The sequence below is a fragment of the Oncorhynchus clarkii genome, chromosome 3 (assembly GCF_045791955.1).
Source record: "Oncorhynchus clarkii lewisi isolate Uvic-CL-2024 chromosome 3, UVic_Ocla_1.0, whole genome shotgun sequence".
Lineage (NCBI taxonomy): Eukaryota > Metazoa > Chordata > Actinopteri > Salmoniformes > Salmonidae > Oncorhynchus > Oncorhynchus clarkii.
The window spans coordinates 12,118,925-12,141,554 of record NC_092149.1 but is presented as its reverse complement, the minus strand read 5'-3'; the positions used below and the strand labels follow the sequence as shown (position 1 = coordinate 12,141,554).

Here is a 22,630-nt window from a genome sequence, read left to right as displayed (position 1 = left end):
TTATAATTTAAAATGCTAATTGATCATTAGAAAACATTAGTGTCTAGTTTGAGAAACAGATGCCTCGCAAGTCCTCAACTGGCAGCTTGCTCAGTTGTGCACCGGGGCCTCCAACTCCTCTTTCTATTCTGGTTAGAGCCAGTTTGCGCTGTTCTTTGAAGGGAGTATTACACAGCGTGGTACGAGATCTTCAGATTCTTGGCAATTTCTCGCATTGAATAGCATTCAATTCTCAGAACAAGAATAGACTGACGAGTTTCAGAAGAAAGCACTTTGTTTCTGGCCATTTTGAGCCTGTAATCGAACCCACAAATGCTGATGCTCCAGATACTCAACTAGTCTAAAGGCCAGTTTTATTGCTTCTTTAATCAGTACAATAGTTTTCAACTGTGCTAACATAATTGCAAAAGGGTTTTCTAATGATTAATTAGCCTTTTAAAATTGAATTAGCTAACACAGGAGTGATGGAACACAGGAGTGATGGTTGCTGATAATGGGCCTCTATACACCTATGTAGATATTCCATTAAAAATCAGCAGTTTCCAGCTACTAGTCATTTACAACATTAACAATGTCTACACTGTATTTCTGATCAATTTGATATTTTAAAGGACAAAAAATTAATTTTTCTTTCATTAACAAGGACATTTCTAAGTGACCCCAAACCTTTGAACGGATATATATATATATATATATATATATATATATATATATATATATATATATATAGATAGATAGATAGATATATGTTATACACACACACAGTCTTGTATATCTAACCTTGTATAACTAATCCATTCAAAATCCTGTACCCTAACATTAATCCTTAAACCTAGCTCCTAACCCCAAAACTAAACCTAGCTCCTAACCCCAAAACTAAACCTAGCTCCTAACCCTGAACTTAATTCTAACCATAACACCAATTCTAACCTTAACCCTAAACCCCCTAGAAATAGCATTTGACCTTGGGGACTAACAAAATGGCCCCAGTTGGTCAAATTTGTTTGTTTACTATTCTTGTGGGGACTTCTGGTCCCCACAAATATAGTGAAACACACACACACACACACACACACACACACTATCTACTAATGTCTTTAATCTTATGCTATTTTCCATTTCAACAGTTTAAAAGTCTGAATGAATAATGTATTACACACAAACACACACACCTCAAGCATTCATTTCAGAGGGATCTGTGAAGTTGTTGATGGGAGTAGAGAGAGAGACTAGCAGGCCAGTGGCACTGAGGAAACAGAGGTCCATCCAGCAGTCTTAACATAGCTAGTCGGAGGGGACTAGAACATGTCTCTCAATGGCCAATCCCAAATCAACCCCTCGCCTAACCTCTTACTGTCCCCAAGCACATAGGAAACCAAACCACCCAGGATCGCTAGCCTAGAAAAGTGATGTAACACTTGTCTGTTTCATAAAGAGGAGTGTGTTTCCGCTGTAGATTACACTATGCATTGTGCACTGCCAAGTTAACCCTTTCACTGGCGGCATGTAGCGTTGGTAGCTTTCATTCATGTCAATCATTTCTGTTAACTTATTTATTAATAACTTTATTTTTGTTTGTGAGATGTGGTCATTAAAGGATAGATTTACAAAGTGACTGAAGTACTGAGGAGTGAGTGTAACGTGATGGTGATGCAGGTCTTTATTTTCATGTCAATGTTCAACAGGTTGTAAATAGTGCACTAAAACACCACACACTTACAAAACATTTGAATGATATATTCTATTTAAAATTAAATAGAGGATTTTATAAATGTCAGAAGGCACAGTAACTTGCTTTGGAGACACTGTAATATGATGACCATGCATCCATCCTTTTGGGTAAAGAGGGATTGTAATTGTAATTGTATTGAAACACTAAAACGTCTTTACTTTTGGTTATGTTGCAACAGTTATTATGAAGCAAAATGCTCATGGCACTTAAGATAAGGATTGTCTTCAGGAAAGAAAACAGTTGGATGTTGTGGTTCAACTTTACTTTACAGTCCTGTATTTACCAGGTATTTACTTAAATAGTAGAATGATCATTAGAATATCCACCTAATGACAACTTTTATTATTTAAAAAAAAGGTAATTTGAAGAGTTTCTAATTCTGTTGAATTCTTTGAGATAAGTGCCAAAAGGTATGTCTGTTACCAGAGTTTCATAGTAAAGACCAGGTAGATACCAGATGAAGCAGGGCTGTAAAATAAAGTCTGACTGATGCCCTATGTTTACATGATGGTAACTGTGTAAATCTGATGATTGACAAGCCCATATCCACTCATTAAAACATTGATTGAACGGACATTCAAGTTGAACCACGTGGGCTTACAGAGGCATCGTTGAAAACTCCACTTTGTGTGATTTAAATGTGCAAATGTAACATGGTACGATTGTGACAAAAGCAACCTAATAAATGAAGCTTTGACCTTCTGAAGAACAGTTGTCATGTTGTTGTGTCCAAAATGTCAGCTTTATGCCGACTGATAAGTGGTGAGAGGTGAGAATGAAAAGTATTGCTGTTCTGTCCGTTACAGGTCTGGTAATTAACCTTCAGCACTTCACAGCAACAGAGAACCTCTATCTGACTATTTTAAACCTACACAACAACTTTTGCAGTAAAGACATTGTTTTCACTTCCCTTTTCTCAAGACATATTTAAAGGTTGTTCTCTAGTATTCTGCACGAGACTGTAGCGGTCTAGGTGTGGACAGAAGTACAGACTTCTCCCCCCATAGAAGCACAGAGGTCTGGCACAGGAAGACCGTTTTTAAACACGGAACACTGAGGTGAGCTGTCCTACTTCACTTTGACTGTCCTGTTCTCCACTTGTATAGTCCATTTAGTTTCCTATCAGCTGGTATGTACTTGGAATTTAATGATTGTTAATTAGGTGTTTGTTATGAGGATTATGTAATTACTGTATGCCATGTAGTTCTAATAAAAAGTGTGCTGTAACATAAATATTCTGTGTTTCATTTAGGTCTAACAGCAAGAATGACGTTTGTTTTTTGGGTGTGGAGGCCCGGTGTGAGTGTGCTGCTGCTCTTGTGTGTGTGTGACGGAGCAGAAGGGGTGATCAGGCGTCACTGTGACTGCTATGAGGAGGATATGTATGTACAGAAAGACATCGGAGGGTTCATACAGTGTTCCCTTAAGCCTGGCCTGGGACCCTATGCTGAGTGCACAGAGATCACTGACCTCAGGTAGGTTACATACAACCAGGACAATAGAACAGAGATCACTGACCTCAGGTAGGTTACATACAACCAGGACAATAGAACAGAGATCACTGACCTCAGGTAGGTTACAGACAACCAGGACAATAGAACAGAGATCAGCACTATACAATATTACATCATCATACAGTCTAGTCTGCCTCATTCCTCAGTCTGCCTCATTGCCTGCATCCGTAATGGGTCAGCGGTCAAACGACCTCCACTCATCACTATCAAACGCTCCCTGAAACACTTCAGCGAGCAGGCCTTTCTAATCGATCTGGCCGGGGTATCCTGGAAGGATATTGACCTCATCCCGTCAGTAGAGGATGCCTGGTTATTTTTTTAAATGCCTTCCTCACCATCTAAAATACGCATGCCCCATTCAAGAAATTTAGAACCAGGAACAGATATAGCCCTTGGTTTTCTCCAGACCTGACTGCCCTTAACCAACACAAAAAGATCCTATGGCGTTCTGCATTCGCATCGAACAGCCCCCGTGATATGCAACTTTTCAGGGAAGCTAGAAACCAATATACACAGGCAGTTAAAGCCAAGGCTAGCTTTTTCAAGCAGAAATTTGCTTCCTGCAACACAAATTAAAAAAAGTACGGGGAAACTGTAAAGTCCATGGAAAATAAGAACACCTCCTCCCAGCTGCTCACTGCACTGAGGCTAGGAAACACTGTCACCACCAATAAATCCATTATAATTGAGAATTTCAATAAGCATTTTTCTACGGCTGGCCATGCTTTCCACCTGGACAACTTGTCCAAGCCTTCCCCATTTCTCCCTCTCCCAAATCCAGTCAGCTGATGTTCTGAAAGAGCTGCAAAATCTGGACCCCTACAAATCAGCCAGGCTAGACAATCTGGACCCTTTCTAAAATGATCTGCCGAAATTGTTGCAACCCCTATTACTAGCCTGTTCAACCTCTTTCATGTCGTCTGAGATTCCCAAAGATTGGATAGCAGCTGCAGTCATCCCCCTCTTCAAAGGGGGGACACTTGACCCAAACTGCTACAGACCTATATCTATGCTACCCTGCCTTTCTAAGGTCTTCGAAAGCCAAGTCAACAAACAGATTACCGACCATTTAGAATCCCACCATACCTTCTCCGCTATGCAATCTGGTTTCAGAGCTGGTCATGGGTGCACCTCAGCCACGCTCAAGGTCCTAAAAGATATCTTAACCGCCATCGATAAGAAACAATACTGTGCAGCCGTATTCATTGATCTGGCCAAGGCTTTCGACTCTGTCAATCACCACATCCTCATCGGCAGACTCGATAGCCTTGGTTTCTCAAATGATTGCCTCGCCTGGTTCACCAACTACTTCTCTGATAGAGTTCAGTGTGTCAAATCGGAAGGCCTGTTGTCCAGGCCTCTGGCAATCTCTATGGGGGTGCCTCAGGGTTCAATTCTTGGACCCACTCTCTTCTCTGTATACATCAATGATGTCGCTCTTGCTGCTGGTGATTCTCTGATCCACCTCTATGCAGACGACACCATTCTGTATACTTCTGGCCCTTCTTTGGACACTGTGTTAACAACCCTCTAGACGAGCTTCAATGTCATACAACTCTCCTTCCGTGGCCTCCAATTGCTCTTAAATACAAGTAAAACTAAATGCATGCTCTTCAACCGATCGCTGCCTGCACCTGCCCGCCCGTCCAACATCACTACTCTGGACGGTTCTGACTTACAATATGTGGACAACTACAAATACCTAGGTGTCTGGTTAGACTGTAAACTCTCCTTTCAGACTCGCATCAAACATCTCCAATCCAAAGTTAAATCTAGAATTGGCTTCATATTTCACAACAAAACATCCTTCACTCATGCTGCCAAACATACCCTTGTAAAACTGACCATCCTACTGATCCTCAACTTCGGCGATGTCATTTACAAAATAGCCTCCAATACCCTACTCAACAAATTGGATGCAGTCTATCACAGTGCCATCCATTTTGTCACCAAAGCCCCGTATAGTACCCACCTCTGCGACCTGTACGCTCTCGTGGGCTGGCCCTTGCTTCATACTCGTCGCCAAACCCACTGGCTCCAGGTCATCTACAAGACCCTGCTAGGTAAAGTCCCCCCTTATCTCAGCTCGCTGGTCACCATAGCAGCACCCACCTGTAGCACGCGCTCCAGCAGGAATATCTCTCTGGTCACCCCCAAAACCAATTCTTCCTTTGGCCGCCTCTCCTTCCAGTTCTCTGCTGCCAATGACTGGAACGAACTTCAAAAATCTCTGAAAGTGGAACACTTATCTCCCTCACTAGCTTTAAGCACCAGCTGTCAGAGCAGCTCACAGATTACTGCACCTGTACATAGCCCATCTATAATTTAGCCCAAACAACTACCTCTCCCCCTACTGTATTTATTTTGCACCCCATTATTTCTATCTCTACCTTGCACATTCTTCCACTGCAAATCTACCGTTCCAGTGTTTTACTTGCTATATTGTATTTACTTCGCCACTATGGCCTTTTTTGCCTTTACCTCCCTTATCTCACCTCATTTGCTCAGATTGTATATAGACTTATTTTTCTACTGTATTATTGACTGTGTTTGTTTTATTCCATGTGTAACTCTGTGTTGTTGTATGTGTCGAACTGCTTTGCTTTATCTTGGCCAGGTCGCAATTGTAAATAAGAACTTGTTCTCAACTTGCCTACCTGAAAAAATAAATAAAAATAGTTTGTAGTCAGATACGCTCTGTGGGTAAACAGACAGTGGGAGACCTGTCTTGAAAAAGGCCTTGTACAGTGGGGAGAACAAGTATTTGAGAGACTGCCGATTTTGCAGGTTTTCCTACTTACAAAGCATGTAGAGGTCTGTAATTGTTATCATAGGAACACTTCAACTGTGAGAGACGGAATCTAAAACAAAAATCCAGAAAATCACATTGTATGATTTTTTAATAATTCATTTGCATTTTTATTGCATGGCATAAGTATTTGATGCATCAGAAAAGCAGAACTTAATATTTGGTACAGAAACTTTTGTTTGCAATTACAGAGATCATACGTTTCCTGTATGAAACCTTGACCAGGTTTGCACACACTGCAGCAGGGATTTTGGCCCACTACTCCATACAGACCTGCTCCAGATCCTTCAGGTTTCAGGGCTGTCGCTGGGCAAAACGGACTTTCAGCTCCCTCCAAAGATTTTCTATTGGGTTCAGGTCTGAAGACTGGCTAGGCCACTCCAGGACCTTGAGAAGCTTCTTACGGAGCCACTCCTTAAGTTGCCCTGGCTGTGTGTTTCGGGTTGTTGTCATGCTGGAAGACCCAGCCACGACCCATCTTCAATGCTCTTACTGAGGGAAGGAGGTTGTTGGCCAAGATCTCGCGATACATGGCCCCATCCATCCTCCCCTCAATACGGTGCAGTCGTCCTGTCCCCTTTGCAGAAAAGCATACCCAAAGAATGATGTTGCCACCTCCATGCTTCACGGTTGGGATGGTGTTCTTGAGATTGTACTCATCCTTCTTCTTCCTCCAAACACGGTGAGTGGAGTTTAGACCAAAAAGCTATATTTTTGTCTCATCAGACCACATGACCTACTCCCATTCCTCCTCTGGATCATCCAGATGGTCATTGGCAAACTTCAGACGGGCCTGGACATGCGCTGGCTTGAGCAGGGGGACCTTGCGTGCGCTGCAGGATTTTAATCCATGACGGCGTAGAGTGTTACTAATGGTTTTCTTTGAGACTGTGGTCCCAGCTCTCTTCAGGTCATTGACCAGGTCCTGCCGTGTAGTTCTGGGCTGATCCCTCACCTTCCTCATGATCATTGATGCCCCACGAGGTGAGATCTTGCATGGAGCCCCAGACCGAGGGTGATTGACCGTCATCTTGAACTTCTTCCATTTTCTAATAATTGCGCCAACAGTTGTTGCCTTCTCACCAAGCTGCTTGCCTATTGTCCTGTAACCCATCCCAGCCTTGTGCAGGTCTACAATTTTATCCCTGATGTCCTTACACAGCTCTCTGGTCTTGGCCATTGTGGTTGGAGTCTGTTTGAATGAGTGTGTGGACAGGTGTCTTTTATACAGGTAACGAGTTCAAACAGGAGTTAATACAGGTAATGAGTGGAGAACAGGAGGGCTTCTTAAAGAAAAACTAACAGGTCTGTGAGAGCTGGAATTCTTACTGGTTGGTAGGTGATCAAATACTTATGTCATGCAATAAAATGCAAATGAATTACTAAAAAAATCATACAATGCGATTTTCTGGATTTTGTTTTAGATTCTGTCTCTCACAGTTGAAGTGTACCTATGATAAAAAATTACAGACCTCTACATGCTTTGTAAGTAAGAAACACTGCCGATTTTGCAGGTTATCAAATACATGTTCTCCCCACTGTATGTGTGTGTATGTATGTGTGTGTGGTTTTCTAAAATGTTCTACATTATATATAGTGAAGACATCTAAACTATGAAATGACACATGGAATCATTCAGTAACCAAAAAAGTGTTATACAAATCCAAATATATTTTTTTACTTAAGATTCTTCAAAGCTGCCACTGTTTGACTTGATGACAGCTTTGCACACACTTTGATTCTCTCAACCAGCTTCATGAGGTAGTCACCTGGAATACATTTCAATTAACAGGTGTGCCTTGTTAAAAGTTAATTTGCGGAATTTCTTTCCTTCTTAATGCGTTTGAGCCAGTCAATTGTGTTGTGACATGGTAGGGATAGTATACAGAAGATAGCCCATATTCTAGTAAGAACAGCTCAAATAAGCAAAGAGAAACGACAGTCCATCATTACTTTAAGACATGGTCAGTCAATCCAGAAATGTCAAGAGTTTTGAAAGTCGCAAAAAACCATCCAGCGCTATGAGAAAACTGACTCTCATGAGGACCGCCACAGGTAAGGAAGACCCAGAGTTACCTCTGCTGCGGAGGATAAGTTCATTAGAGTTACCAGCCTCAGAAATGAAAGCCCAAATAAATTCTTCAGAGTTCAAGTAGCAGACTCATCTCAACATCAACTGTTCAGAGGAGACTGCGTGAATCAGGCTTACTGCAAAGAAACCACTACTAAAGAACCAATAATAAGAAGCGACTTGCTTGGACCAAGAAACACGAGCAATGGATATTCGACCGGTGGAAATCTGTCCTTTGTTCTGATGAGACCAAGTTTTAGATTTTTGTTTCCGTGTCTTTGTGAGACAACATGTGTGGTTCCTACCGTGAGCATGGAGGAGGAGGTGTGGGGGTGCTTTGATGATGACACTGTCTGTGATTTATTTAGAATTCAAGGCACACTTAACCAGCTTGGCTACCACAGCATTCTGCAGCGATACACCATCCCATCTGGTTTGCGCTTAGTGGTACTATCATTTGTTTTTCAACAGGACAATGACCCAACACACCTCCAGGCTGTGTAAGGGCTATTTGACCAAGAAGGAGAGTGCTGACTCAGATGACCTGGCCACCACAATCACCTGACTTCAACCCAATTGAGATTGTTTGGGATGAGTTGGACCGCAGAGTGAAGGAAAAGCAGCCAACAAGTGTTCAGCATAAGTGGGAACTCCAACAATACTGTTGGAAAAGCATTCCAGGTGAAGCTGGTTGAGAGAATGCCAAGTGTGCAAATGTCATTAAGGCAAAGGGTGGCTACTTTGAAGAATCTCAAATATAAAATATATTTTGATTTGTTTAATACTTTTTTGGTCACTACATGATTCCATATGTGTTATTTAATAGTTTTGATGTCTTCACTATTATTCTACAATTGTAAATGTATTTTTCCAACTTACACTCTCAAACACATAGATCCCCTGAACGCAGCTCACTCTCCAGATCCCAATCACCTGAACTCTGATCACCTGTTCACACACATGTATGTCATTTACACACACTATTTAGTTCAGTTCTTTGCACCCCGTCATTGTGAGGTATTGTTTGTTTTGATACATGTTTCTATTTGGAGCTCTGTTTTTTTCCGTATTAGTCCTCCTGTGTACCATAGTTTTGGCCATCCTCACTAACGACGCCTTTTAGCTTATTCCCTGCTTGTACTGTACGTCTGATCTCCCGCACTACGTCATTAGCCTTCTCCATGCCTGTACTGTTGCCTTTTTGGACCCCCTGTGTATGACCTTCTGCCTGCCCCTGGACCCAGCTACCTGCCTCCTCCTGTGGTCCTTTACAAATTAACACCTGCGCTTGAAACCAGCTCTCTGTCTCCCATCGTATTCATTACAACAATGAAGAAAATAGTAAAAATAAAGAGAAACCCTTGAATGAGTAGGTGTGTTTTATTTATATATATATATATATATATATATATATACTGCTCAAAAAAATAAAGGGAACACTTAAACAACACAATGTAACTCCAAGTCAATCACACTTCTGTGAAATCAAACTGTCCACTTAGGAAGCAACACTGATTGACAATAAATGTCACATGCTGTTGTGCAAATGGAATAGACAACAGGTGGAAATTATAGGCAATTAGCAAGACACCCCCAATAAAGGAGTGGTTCTGCAGGTGATAACCACAGACCACTTCTCAGTTCCTATGCTTCCTGGCTGATGTTTTGGTCACTTTTGAATGCTGGCGGTGCTTTCACTCTAGTGGTAGCATGAGACTGAGTCTACAACCCACACAAGTGGCTCAGGTAGTGCAGCTCATCCAGGATGGCACATCAATGCGAGATGTGGCAAGAAGGTTTGCTGTGTCTGTCAGCGTAGTGTCCAGAGCATGGAGGCGCTACGAGGAGACAGGCCAGTACATCAGGAGACGTGAAGGAGGCCAGCAGCAGGACCGCTACCTCCGCCTTTGTGCAAGGAGGAGCACTGCCAGAGCCCTGCAAAATGACCTCCAGCAGGCCACAAATGTGCATGTGTCTGCTCAAACGGTCAGAAACAGACTCCATGAGGGTGGTATGAGGGCCCGACGTCCACAGGTGGGGGTTGTGCTTACAGCCCAACACTGTGCAGGACGTTTGGCATTTGCCAGAGAACACCAAGATTGGCAAATTCGCCAATGGCGCCATGTGCTCTTCACAGATGAAAACAGGTTCACACTGAGCACATGTGACAGACGTGACAGAGTCTGGAGACGCCGTGGAGAATGTTCTGCTGCCTGCAACATCCTCCAGCATGACCGGTTTGGCGGTGGGTCAGTCATGGTGTGGGGTGGCATTTCTTTGGGGGGCCGCACAGCCCTCCATGTGCTCGCCAGAGGTAGCCTGACTGCCATTAGGTACTGAGACGAGATCCTCAGACCCCTTGTGAGACCATATGCTGGTGTGGTTGGCCCTGGGTTCCTCCTAATGCAAGACAATGCTAGACCTCATGTGGCTAGAGTGTGTCAGCAGTTCCTGGAAGAGGAAGGCATTGATGCTATGGACTGGCCCGCCCGTTCCCCAGACCTGAATCCAATTGAGCACATCTGGGACATCATGTCTCGCTCCATCCACCAACACCACGTTGCCCAACAGACTGTCCAGGAGTTGGCAGATGCTTTAGTCCAGGTCTGGGAGGAGATCCCTCAGGAGACCATCCGCCACCTCATCAGGAGCATGCCCAGGCGTTGTAGGGAAGTCATACAGGCACGTGGAGGCCACACACACTACTGAGCCTCATTTTGACTTGTTTTAAGGACATTACATCAAAGTTGGATCAGCCTGTAGTGTGGTTTTCCACTTTAATTTTGAGTGTGGCTCCAAATCCAGACCTCCATGGGTTGATAAATTTGATTTCCATTGATCATTTTTGTGTGATTTTGTTGTCAGCACATTCAACTATGTAAAGAAAAAAGTATTTAATAAGAATATTTCATTCATTCAGATCTAGGATGTGTTATTTTAGTGTTCCCTTTATTTTTTTGAGCAGTGTATATAAGAATCAATCACTAATCTTATCTTTCTTTATTTCAGGTCTGGGCTGGAGGAGGTGTTTCCTGATGTGCGTTCTCTTTGTATCCTTCACTCCTCCTCCTCCCTGCCTGCAGACTCCTTCTCTCACATTCCCCTCCTGGAGCACCTCTATTTGGATGGCTCACACCTGGCAAAGGTACGTGTGTGTGTGCGTGTGCGTGTGTGTGTGGCTGTTATGCATTGATTCAGCCCATATTTCTAATCCTAGATGTATGTATCCCCTTTTTTCACAGGTGACCTCAGGGGCCTTCGCTGGTCTCCCCAAACTAAGGTTCCTCCACATCCTCGTCTCCTCCTCCTGGGGGGGAGTGAACGTCACTCTGGAGCCAGGGGTGTTCCAGGGCCTTTCTAGCCTGGAGGAGCTCACCCTGGCTGGGATGAGTCTGGCCCTGGCCCCCCCTGCTCTGCTGGATCCCCTGGTACGGGTGAGGAGCCTGAGGGTGGACAGGGCTGGAGCGAGAGACCTGGGGGAACTGTTCTGTCTCCTCTCCCCTGGGATGGAGAAACTAGAGACCTTGGAGCTGCCTGGCAGCATGGTCAGCTCCATCCAGAACGGAGGCTGCTCTGGATCCAATCCGTGGCCCACAGTGCTCCTGTCCAGGATCCGGATCCTGGATCTGAGTGGAAACCCGGTGCGGAGGGTAGAGCCGAAGTCTCTGTCTGTGTTCCAGAACCTGTCCAGTCTGTCCCTGTCTATGGTGGATGTCTGGGTGGGCCAGCTGTGGGGGTCTGGCATGGGGAGGGTTAACAAGCTCTACCTGTCCAGTTACGCCTTGAGACAGTTCACCCCCAGCCTGTCTGACCTGTGTACTCTGGTAGTAAAACATGGAGTGGAGTCCTTGGATCTGCGCCTGGCCCTGATCACAGCCTTCACTGCAGAGGTCATGAAGAGGTGAATGGTCTAGTTCCCTCAAACTCAACTCTGGACCTCAAAGCCAGTACCACTGCATTTTATTACTTGTTCCCCTCTAATCAGGGACTGATTTTAGAACTGGGACACCAGGTGTGTGTAATTCATGATAATCTAGAACAGAAAGCAGCAGGCTCTGGACCTCGTGGGGTTAGAGTTGGGTACCAAAGGTCTAGTCTAGGGTTTTCTGGGGGCCTGGTTTCTGATCTGACTCATCAGACTCAAAGGATTTGGATAAAGCATAAACAGACTGGTAACCAAGCAGTTGTCATATATAATCATAGAATAACAAGCATAAACAGACGTAACTAAGCAGTTGTAATAAATCATAATAATACATTAATATATGCCATTTAGCAGACACTTTTGTCTACATCACCAACAAACTAACATGGTCCAAACACACCAAGACAGCTGTGAAGAGGGCACGACAAAACCTATTCCCCCTCAGGAGACTGAAAAGATTTGGCATGGGTCCTCAGATCCTCAAAAGGTTCTACAGCTGCACCATCGAGAACATCCAGACTTATTGCCTGGTATAGAGGGTAGTGCATACGGCCCAGTACATCACTGGGGCCAAGCTTCCTGCCATCCAGGACCTCTATACCATAGGAATAGAGGAATGTCCTAAACATTGGAATGCCCCCCACCCCACCCTCACAACGCTGGTCTCCTCTGTTGTTATAATCTGTGCATAGTCACTTTAATAACTCTACCTACATGTACATGTTACCTCAATTACCTGAACTAACCGGTGCGCCCACACATTGACTCTGTATCGGTACCCCCTGTATAGAGTCTCGCTATTGTTATTGTACTGTTGTCTTTAATTACTTGTTACTTTAATTTCTTATTCATATTTTTTTTAACTGTATTGTTGGTTAGGGGCTCGGATGTAAACATTTCACTGTAATATTCGCTGCATGTGACTAAACAATTTGATTTGAAAGTGACTTACAGTCATGCGTTCATACATTTTACGTGTGGGTGGTCCCAGGAATCAAACCCACTATCCTGACATTACTAGTGCCATGCTCTACCTACTGAGCTACAGGACTCCAATTGATCTTTTGAATGTGAAAATTAATTGCCATGACTATGAACAACAAATGAGCACAGGAACAGATCTGTCAACCAGGCTAATGTTGTAATATGCTAACCCTGACTCTGTAGGTGTGGTCCTGGTCTGAGGCAGCTGTCTGTGACTTCTCAGGATCTGTCTGGTATGGACCTGGGGTTCTGGACTGGTACCGGTCAGATACAGGGTCTGATGATGGTCCTGACCAAGCTGACCAATGCCTCGTTCTGCTCAGCAGGGGGAGGGAGGGTGTGGAACCTCACCTCTCTCATTCTCCATGAGAACCACCTCACTGAGATCACCACTGATCAGGTCAGTCAGTCTGTCACTTGTTTAATGTCTATACCTCAATTAACTGAGATACAATAACTTTGCTGACAAATGTATTTGACTTGAGATATTTGTATGATGTTATATAAAATCAAAATGGCGATTAGTATGATGTTTGTAATGATCATTCTCAGTTCTCCTGTATGCCCCTGCTGGAGCGTTTGGATCTGAGTGAGAACCATATCTCCTCCCTGGCCCACCGGGCTCTCCAGGGGATGCCGCTCCTCCGCGTCCTCGACCTCACCCACAACAAAATCTCCATGCTGGGAGAAGACGACTTTGAGGGTCTGCCTGCTCTAGAGGTCAGATCAGGATATTTGTGTTGATGTGCTAACTGCTATATGTTTGGAGGGGAAACAGATTTTGGTAATCAATTATTGATGATGTGACTGTAGGTTCTCCTCCTGGAAGGGAACAAGATCTCAGGGGGCATCGCTCATGGGGTGTTCCGTAGACAGCATCGACTCCAAGACCTCAGCCTGGGAGAGATAGACATTATCTACCAGCTCTACCTCAACATGCTGTTCCTGGGCTTCCCCACCAAGCTCCAGCACCTCCTCATCGACACAGGCCCAGGAACCTACCTCACCGTAGGCCATGTTCCCGCTCCTGAGTTCCCCATGGTCCTGGAACTCAGAGGGAAGATGATCCAGTCCTCTGACTGTGAAAACAACATGTTCCCCATGGTCCGAGAGCTGAAGGTGGGCCAGGATGAGGAGTTACTCTGTGTTGTATCTCAATGTGATGTCTAGCAGTAATCTTCAACCATGGTCCTGGCGAAAGTAAAGGTGTGCAGGCTATTGCTCCATCCTCCAGTACTAACACACTTCCCACTGGGCAAAAACTAATTGAATCAATGTTCTTTCCACATCATTTCAAGCAACAACAATATATCTGTGATGACGATGAAATAAAGTGGAAAACTGATTGGATTTGTAAAAAGTCATCAACCTGAGAACATTTAGTATTTTCTTCACCAATCTTTAACCCTAAATCTAATGACATGGTGACATTTGTTGACAACTCAACCAAATGATGTCTGTGCCCAGTGGGTTGGTTCACCTGATCAACTTATGTCATGCTGTGGTTCCACAGGACCAGGGTTGAAGAACACTGCTTTATAGCTAAGCAGCAGATCTTGTACAGGAAAATGAATCACACTGGTAGCTAGTCAGATAAGTTTCTGCTACCGCCAATTCATGTTATTGTCATGCCTCAACAACGTTGTGCTGAAGGACTTGGTTGCAGCAGACACTGATCTGGCTAGCTACCAGTAATTGTCCTGTAATCTTAGTAATACAAATATTCTGAAAATAGGTGGGCGACGGGACAAAATTTGACTGCAACAACATTTTCCTGGCCCCCTACTTCCTCAACCTGGAGTCGTTTGAGTTCTCAGCCAACCCTGAGAAGTTTGCCACCCCCTACACCACCATCAACCAGCTTCGAAAGCTGAAGAGGCTCAAACTGACCAACCTCAACTTCTCCAACCACACAGACCCCAGTGTTACCTTCAGGAACCTGACGGAGCTCAGGAGCCTAGTGCTGATCAACTGTCGACTCAACTTCCTCACCAGGGTACTAACTAGCTATTGGTCCATCAATCGAATCATTGATTGATTGATCGTTTTTCCCACTGCTTTTAGTTTCATGCCTACTGGTAATGACCCTGGTGTCTCTACCTTCACATTTAGAGTCCTTAGATCCTTCTAGTGATGGCATCACATGTTACTGCCAATGCTGTCTTCCACATTACTGTAGCTCTCAATTCAAAGGGCTTTTTTGGCATAGGAAACATATGTTTACATTGCCAAAGCAAGTGAAATAGATAATAAACAATAAAAAATTTACAGTAAACATTACACTCACAAAAGTTTCAAAGAAATAGAGACATTTCAAATGTCATATTATGGCTATATACAGTGTTATAACGATGTGCAAATAGTTAAAGAACAAAAGGGAATGTAAATAAACAAATATGGGTTGTACAACACCTTTTCTTGTGGAAACAGTTCACAAATCTTGCTGCTGTGATGGCACACTGTGGGCAGTGTCTCCACTTGAGAACCAGGTCTGCCTATGGCGTCCTCGCAATAGCAAGGCTATGCTCACTGAGTCTGTACATAGTCAAAGCTTAATTTAATTTTGGTTCAGTCACAGTGGTCAGGTATTCTGCCACAGTTTTTTGGTAAATTCTTTCCAATGTATCAAGTAAGTATCTTTTTGTTTTCTCATAATTTGGTTGGGTCTAATTGTGCTGTTGTCCTGGGGCTCTGTGGGGTCTGTTTTTGTGTTTGTGAACAGAGCCCCAGGACCAGCTTGCTTAGGGACATCTACTCTGGGTTACTTTCTCTGTAGTTGATGGCTTTGTTTTGGACGGTTTGGGAATCACTTCCTTTTAGGTTGTTGTGGAATCTCTTTTCTGGATTTTGATCATTAGTGGGTATCGGCCTAATTCTGCTCTGCATGAATTATTTGATGTTTTACGTTGTACACAGAGGATGCTTTTGCAGAATTCTGCATGCAGTCTCAATTTGGTGTTTGTCCCATTTTGTGAATTCTTAGTTGGTGAGCGGTCCCCAGACTTCACAACCATAAAGGGTTGATTCAAGTATTTTAAAGCCAGTTCATAATTGGGATGTCGAATTTTATGTTCCTTTTAATGGCGTAGAAGGTGCTTCCTTGCCTTGTCTCTCAGATCGTTCAGAGCTTTGTGGGAGTTACCTGTGGTGCTGATGTTTAGGCCGAGGTATGTATAGTTTTTTGTGTGCTCTAGGGCAACAGTGTCTAGATGGAATTTATTTTGTGGTCCTGGCGACTGGACCTTTTTTGGAACACCATTATGTTGGTCTTACTGAGATTTACTGTCAGGGCCCAGGTCTGACAGAATCTGTGCAGAAGATCTAGGTGCTGTTGTAGGCCCTCCTTGGTTGGGGACAGAAACACCAGATCATCAGCAAACAGTAAACATTTGAGTTAAGATCTCTCTGTCTCTTTCTCATTACTGTATCTCTATCTCCCTCTGTCTTTATCTCCCTCCCTCACAATGTCATTACTGTATCTCTATCTCCCTCTGTCTTTATCTCCCTCACAATGTCATTACTGTATATCTATCTCCCTCTGTCTTTATCTCCCTCCCTCACAATGTCATTACTGTATCTCTATCTCCCTCTCTTTATCTCTATCTCCCTCTGTCTTTATCTCCCTCCCTCACAATGTCATTACTGTATCTCCCTCTCTCTCCTTCTCATTACTGTCTTTCTCTCCTTCTCTTTCTTTCACCCCCCCTCTCTCCCTTTCTCTTTTCCTCCCTCTTTCTTTCCCTCTCTCCAGTCCATGTTTACAGACCTGGTGTCTCTACGTGTTTTGAGGCTGTACAGTGAGAGCCCTCTGATCCTGTTGGAGGGGGTCTTCATTCCCCTGCTGTCTCTCTCCACGCTGGTCTTTGACCAGGTCGACTTCCGCTGTGACTGCTCCAACGGCTGGCTTCTGGACTGGGCTGACAACTCTCGCAAAACACAGGTAGAACAAGTCCGGTCCAACTAAAGTTCTGATAACATATAGATTATTGTTGATTAATTACAAGTAACAGGTTTTTACTAGGGATCGTGTATTTATGTTTGATGATTTCTGGTCTTTAACGGGTGCTGTGAACAACAAATTATATTGATTAGAATCTTTCAACAACAGTCAATTTATAGATTTTTGATAATTGACTATAAGAGGTGAAGCTGATACAGTATATTGATTACAGATGATTAATGATTGATTGGTTATGGATTCAGGTGGTGCTCCTGCAGCGACAGCAGTGCATCTGGCACTACCAGCGACTCAACTTCCTGTCCACCATGGAGCGCCTATGCCAGACCGAAGACGACTTCCTGTCCTACGTCTCCACAACGGCCGCTGTGTGCACCCTCCTGTGCTTGGCGCTAGGATACCGCTTCCTCCGCTGGCCCTGTGTCGTTCTATTCTTTCGTCTGAGAGGATGGGTGGAGCGACGTGTGGGGAGGAGGTGGTGGAGGAGGAAGAGGAGGATGGGGGGACAGTGGGAGGAGCTGATAGAGGGGGAAGAGGGAGAGGAGAAGGAGGAGGTGAGGTATGATGCGTTTGTGTCGTTCAGCAGTGGTGACGAGGCGTGGGTACTGGGAGAGATGGCCCCGATGCTAGAGGAGGAGGGGGAGCCACGACTACGACTGTGTCTGCACCACCGAGACTTTGAGGTGTGTGTGTGTGCGGGCGAGTGCGCGCTTCGACATGCAAGTGTGTGTGAGAATAGAGAATATGGGGCTATAATGGTACAAAGTACAACCACAAATACATTAGATTTCATTGATAAACAGCACCCAGCCTGTTGTGTCCTGTCCCAGGTAGGGAAGGGCATCGTGGATAACATCGCTGAGAACATCTACTGCAGCAGGAGGACGGTGTGTGTGTTGACCAGACGCTACCTGAGGAGTGACTGGTGTGGCCTGGAGATGAGAGTGGCCACACACCGCCTGTTGTCTGAGCACAGCCACAGACTCATCCTCATCTTCCTAGAACACATCTCCCCCTTCGAGCTGTCCGCCTTCCACAGGTAACACACCAACTCATCTCTTGAATGGATTGAACTTAGAATGGAATACATTGTATAGGAAAAGTAGTGATATGAACAGTAGTGATATGATGTACTGGGTGTTTGTGTTGCAGGCTTGCTAAGCTGGCCAGAACCCGGACCTACCTGGATTGGCCCCAGGATGAGGACGAGAGGGTAACGTTCTGGGAGCGTTTACGACGAAACATTGCAGAGAGAGACGCAGACGAACTGGTGAGAGAAGGGGTCAGATCAGACATTGCACCATTTATCCTGCTGTTCTCTATTTCTACCTGAAGTGTAACTACTCCACTGTAATGAGTAACTTTGTAACTCAGTTACACAGAAGGTCAACCTGACCCTAGCACTGTTACAGTATATAACATACTGTATGTGTTTTCAAATGTCCTTTCATTCTACGTTCATTTTGCAGCATGATCCTCCAGAAGCATCCTGAAGTCATCTGCATGTTCTACGTGATATTCTATGTTTAGAGAGAGAGAGAGTGTTCGATACTGATCTCAGATTAGGGTTCCGTCAAGGGACTCCTTTCTGGACTTTGTTTTTTACATAATATTTTGACGTTGATATCTTTGCCTTCCTTTTATCAGACGCTCTTATCCAGAGCAATTTACTGGGTTAAGTGCCTTGCTCAAGGCCACATTGGCATATATTTCACTTAGTCGGCTCTGGGATTTGAACCAGTAACCTTTCGGTTACTGGCCCAATGCTCTTAAACGCTAGGCTACCTTTCCTTTGTCTCCTTTCGTTCATTCACTGATTGTTCAATTAACTGTTCTTGGATCTGTGCTGTGTGTATTTTAGCACAAAGACAACATTAATATGCTAAACATTCTCCCATGGAAACAACACATTTCAATTGGTTAGATATTGTTTCCAGGATATGACCATTTGTTTTAATACATGTTGCACTCTGTAACTCATTGATGCAATGTGATTTTACAGTAGCTTTATAGTGCAACACTCCTCCCATCTAAAGCAGAGACCCACATAGTATAGCTGCTGTCTCAGCTATACTGACTAAAATGTGTGTGTGTGTGTGCATGCTTGCAAGAGTCCTTGTCTGTGTGTGTGTTTGAAAGTGGTGTATGCTGTCTACCTGCCCTCTCCTCAGTAAGTCCCAGGGCCTGTTGGTTCTAACCCTCTGCAGCAGAAGGACAGTGTCTTGTCATCACTAGACATCCATTGCTACAGGCTGAGAGATGAGGGTTAATAAGACATCCTGGTCTGTGTGAAAGCTGCTGACTAATCATGCTGATGATGCAGTTCTACAGTGTTGTGTGAATAAATGGGGGACGTGTCTTTTTAAGATTTGGAATAGTCCAAACCTTCAGACCAAAGCCCTGTGTGTGTGTGTGTGTGTGTGTGTGTGTGTGTGCGCGTTTCATTTTCAAATCCAAAGATAATAGAGCCGTGTTGGACATATGTTTTTGTAGTTATATCCTCATCGCTGTGTTTGCTCAATTATTAAACGGACATTCAACTACAATGGAATGAAACTGTGCATTTCCTGTGAGTGTGTGAGCATGAATGTATACGTACGTGCATGATGTCACATCAAACCCCTCACTCAGTGGAGTTGGATTCAGACTCCTGTGTCTCATTAGTTGTGAGGTTAATGTCAGATATAGCTGGACTAGGAGAGGAGATGGCATTCATGCCAGAGGGTGGGAATAATCTGCTACCCTTTGACTCTGGTCAGAATGAAAGACTCACGTAACTACACTCACAATAAAACTGACTTTATAACACTGATGTTAGATTTGAATCAAGACAGGCTCAAATCAATAGAATATTCTAAATGCAAGCCAAAGGGCGAAACATGCAATACACAATCCCTCATTTCTGCTGATAATGAAGTTGATTTGTCCTGCCCAAAGCTAAGTAAACCAAAAGAGCTGTCCTGAGAGGTTTTAGTGTAAGCATAGTGACTTAACATTCATATGGCAGCCAGACAGGAAACCTGAGTGTTGCATCAGCTGATATTGCATCAATGAGATCATCACTCTACGTTAACATGGTGGTCTATTTAGTCCACCAGGTTCTGCACACACTTCCATGATGGCTGCCACACACAAGCTATGCACTGGTGTTATTGCTGTAACGTCTGTTTTCTGCTTACCCACCAGCCACCACAGCCTCCACCTGTTAGGTTCTGTGTTTCCTTCCTGCAGGGTGATTGGTATAGCACACCTTGCTCTCTGCCTGTAATTATTATTAGCTTAACATTATGCATGCTCTAGCAGTGAGCTACCATGAAGGAGCAGAGCATAACGCCTAGACTAACGTATTGTAATCTTTAAAAATAAATGGTTAAATGAACACGTGTGGTTTCCTGTCTGAAGGTGAGGGCTTTTTAGTGTTGTATAAATCCTATAATCACGTCATGGAAAGAAACCAGTGGTCAGTGTGGGGTAATTTAGCTTACACTATTACAGACACCTTAACCTTGAAGTGGACAGAATGGACGCCATGACATGAGAAACATTTACAAGAGATGGGGGGGGGGGGGGGGGGGGCTTGATTTTAGGAAGAGGAGGTGAGTATAAGAGTGAGAAAGAGAGAGAGAAAAACTTACCTTCACACGTACCACCTCAACACACTCACCACCTCAGCCACCGGCAGCAGTGTCCAGGTGAGTTAATCATTCTAATCTACCTCCATATTTCTCTATAACTTGAATATACATATTTTAACTCTCTCTCTGTTTAATGTTTCTATCTCCTGTCCTCCCGTCTCTTTCTCTCCTCCTCTGTAACACTTGCTGTTTTTTCTCAATGCCGTCGTTGACCTGACTTGGTCTGTAGTATTTTATCTACGTATTTATGATTTTTCAGTTCAATAACCTCTCCTTTGTGTCTGTATTTTTATTCTGTTTAGTCCCATTAGAACACTACCTCTTCTCCATTCTTCCTCTCTCTCTGTCAGTGATGGAGTCAGCCATTGGTGTACTCGTGTCCCAGTTCAAGGCATTTGCTGGAAGTGATGGATCCTCAGACACACTGAGCAGAGATGAGTTCCAGAGCCTGGTCAAAACACAACTCCCCAACTTCGTTAAGGTAATTACATGTTAATTATACTGTGGTAACGTTTGAGTAATACTATAATAACCAGTGATCGCAGGCTTTTATTCCAGTCCAGCTATAATACAACTGATTCAGCTTGATGATTAGTGCTGGGCTGTAACAAAAGCGTCCCCCCTTTAGCTCTCTAGGAGCAGGGTTGGTGAGCCACATCAGTTTGTGGTCCACTTCATTTCCTCTAGATGGGGACATAGACTGCACAGATGCCTCTTGTCCTTCCAACCTCTGCCTCCTGTGGTATATCAGTATGGCCATGCTAAATAGACATTTGCATTTGTGCTTGTAAAGTGCTGTACCGCCATCCTTTCTAGAATGGCCAAATAGTGACACCCATCAAATAGCTTAATTTCCTTGTTCCCTTCTCATGACCACAGATGGTAGAAAGGTTTCTTCTCATCACATGGCTTTTCTGACAAGCATAATCAGATCAGTCAGTGTGGTTCTGAATCTGAGAAGAGGAAAGGAAGCCTCTTAACTAGTGATTCTGACAGCCCTTATTGCCCCCCTGTAGAACGCTGATGACCCAGCTGTCATCGACCGACTCATGGACTCAATTGACGAGAACAACGACGGAGAGCTCACCTTCCTGGAGTTCTGGCAGCTGATTGGACGACTAGCAAATCAACACGGCGGCTTTATCCAATAGGATGTCTCCATGTCTTGTTCTGTTACTACCATATGATTACAATGATAAGTTATTCTAGTGATATGGTTATCCCCATGTTGTGTTTCTAAATTGTTAAGTGTTTGCTAAAGCTATGGAGGATTGGTCCAGCAAAATAAAACATGGATGAATCATACAACTATAGTATCTATGACTACCTGACCTTACTCTCTCTCTCTCCCTACCTCTCTTTCTTTCTCTATAATTACATCTCGCCAAACTAATACTGCATACACACACACACACACACACACAGAGCAGTGATGGCATCGGACTGTGTCTGCATTGTCTGTGTAAATGTAGAACTTGGTGTGTAAGTAGAATTTATTCTGGCCCTGTTGTGAATGAGACTGCAAGTGTTTTCCAGGAGGTTGTACCTCTTGCCAAATGAACAGGAGGCTGTAGGAATGAAAGTGAAAAACACCATTAAGTGTATAGGCACTAGGCAGGAGTAAAGAATTGTGGACATAGCCTGGATGTCAGTCTTACTGCTTCAGCCAATGATGATTGCTATGATGTTTGGTATGATGCTTGGTATGATGTTTGGTATGGCAGCAGGGAAGGAGTTGGCTAAAGCAGCAGAAGATCTGGCTCCCAGGCTAGGGAGAATCAGTAGCAGGGTAAAATCAATGGGGAAGCCAAGACATTAAAATAAAAGCCATATTACAACCTATGTGTTGTGATAACTGCGTTGTTTGCTCTATAACCTGTTAGTTCATATGCCTTGACATATAGGCCTAAGGCCGAGACAGTGGCAGAATAAATTCAACCAAACTTTTTGTTCCCCTTCGGATAGCAACCTCTGTCCAGTAAAGTCCACAAAGCATATTGCA

General features: G+C 43.9%; 2 protein-coding genes across 3 annotated transcripts; both read left to right on the top strand.

Moving 5' to 3' along the window:
- Positions 1-2,685: 2,685 nt before the first annotated feature.
- LOC139388081 (toll-like receptor 12) lies at positions 2,686-20,372 on the top strand. Its single transcript, XM_071134636.1, has 13 exons — positions 2,686-2,790; positions 2,985-3,207; positions 11,136-11,271; positions 11,369-12,027; positions 13,219-13,435; positions 13,588-13,755; positions 13,849-14,154; positions 14,771-15,031; positions 16,787-16,975; positions 17,239-17,676; positions 17,824-18,032; positions 18,146-18,263; positions 18,463-20,372. Exons 2-13 carry the CDS (start codon positions 2,999-3,001, stop codon positions 18,484-18,486), a joined length of 2,934 nt encoding a protein of 977 aa, XP_070990737.1. The 5' UTR covers positions 2,686-2,790; positions 2,985-2,998; the 3' UTR covers positions 18,487-20,372.
- A 268-nt stretch (positions 20,373-20,640) lies between these two features.
- LOC139405719 (protein S100-A11-like) lies at positions 20,641-21,920 on the top strand. 2 transcript variants are annotated; one of them, XM_071148140.1, is made up of 3 exons: positions 20,641-20,685; positions 20,979-21,109; positions 21,645-21,920. In XM_071148140.1, exons 2-3 carry the CDS (start codon positions 20,981-20,983, stop codon positions 21,777-21,779), a joined length of 264 nt encoding a protein of 87 aa, XP_071004241.1. In that variant the 5' UTR covers positions 20,641-20,685; positions 20,979-20,980; the 3' UTR covers positions 21,780-21,920. The 2 variants fall into 2 exon arrangements, with proteins under 2 accessions (XP_071004241.1, XP_071004242.1); XM_071148141.1 differs by having other exon boundaries at positions 20,649-20,685; positions 20,931-21,109.
- The last annotated feature ends 710 nt before the right edge of the window (positions 21,921-22,630 follow it).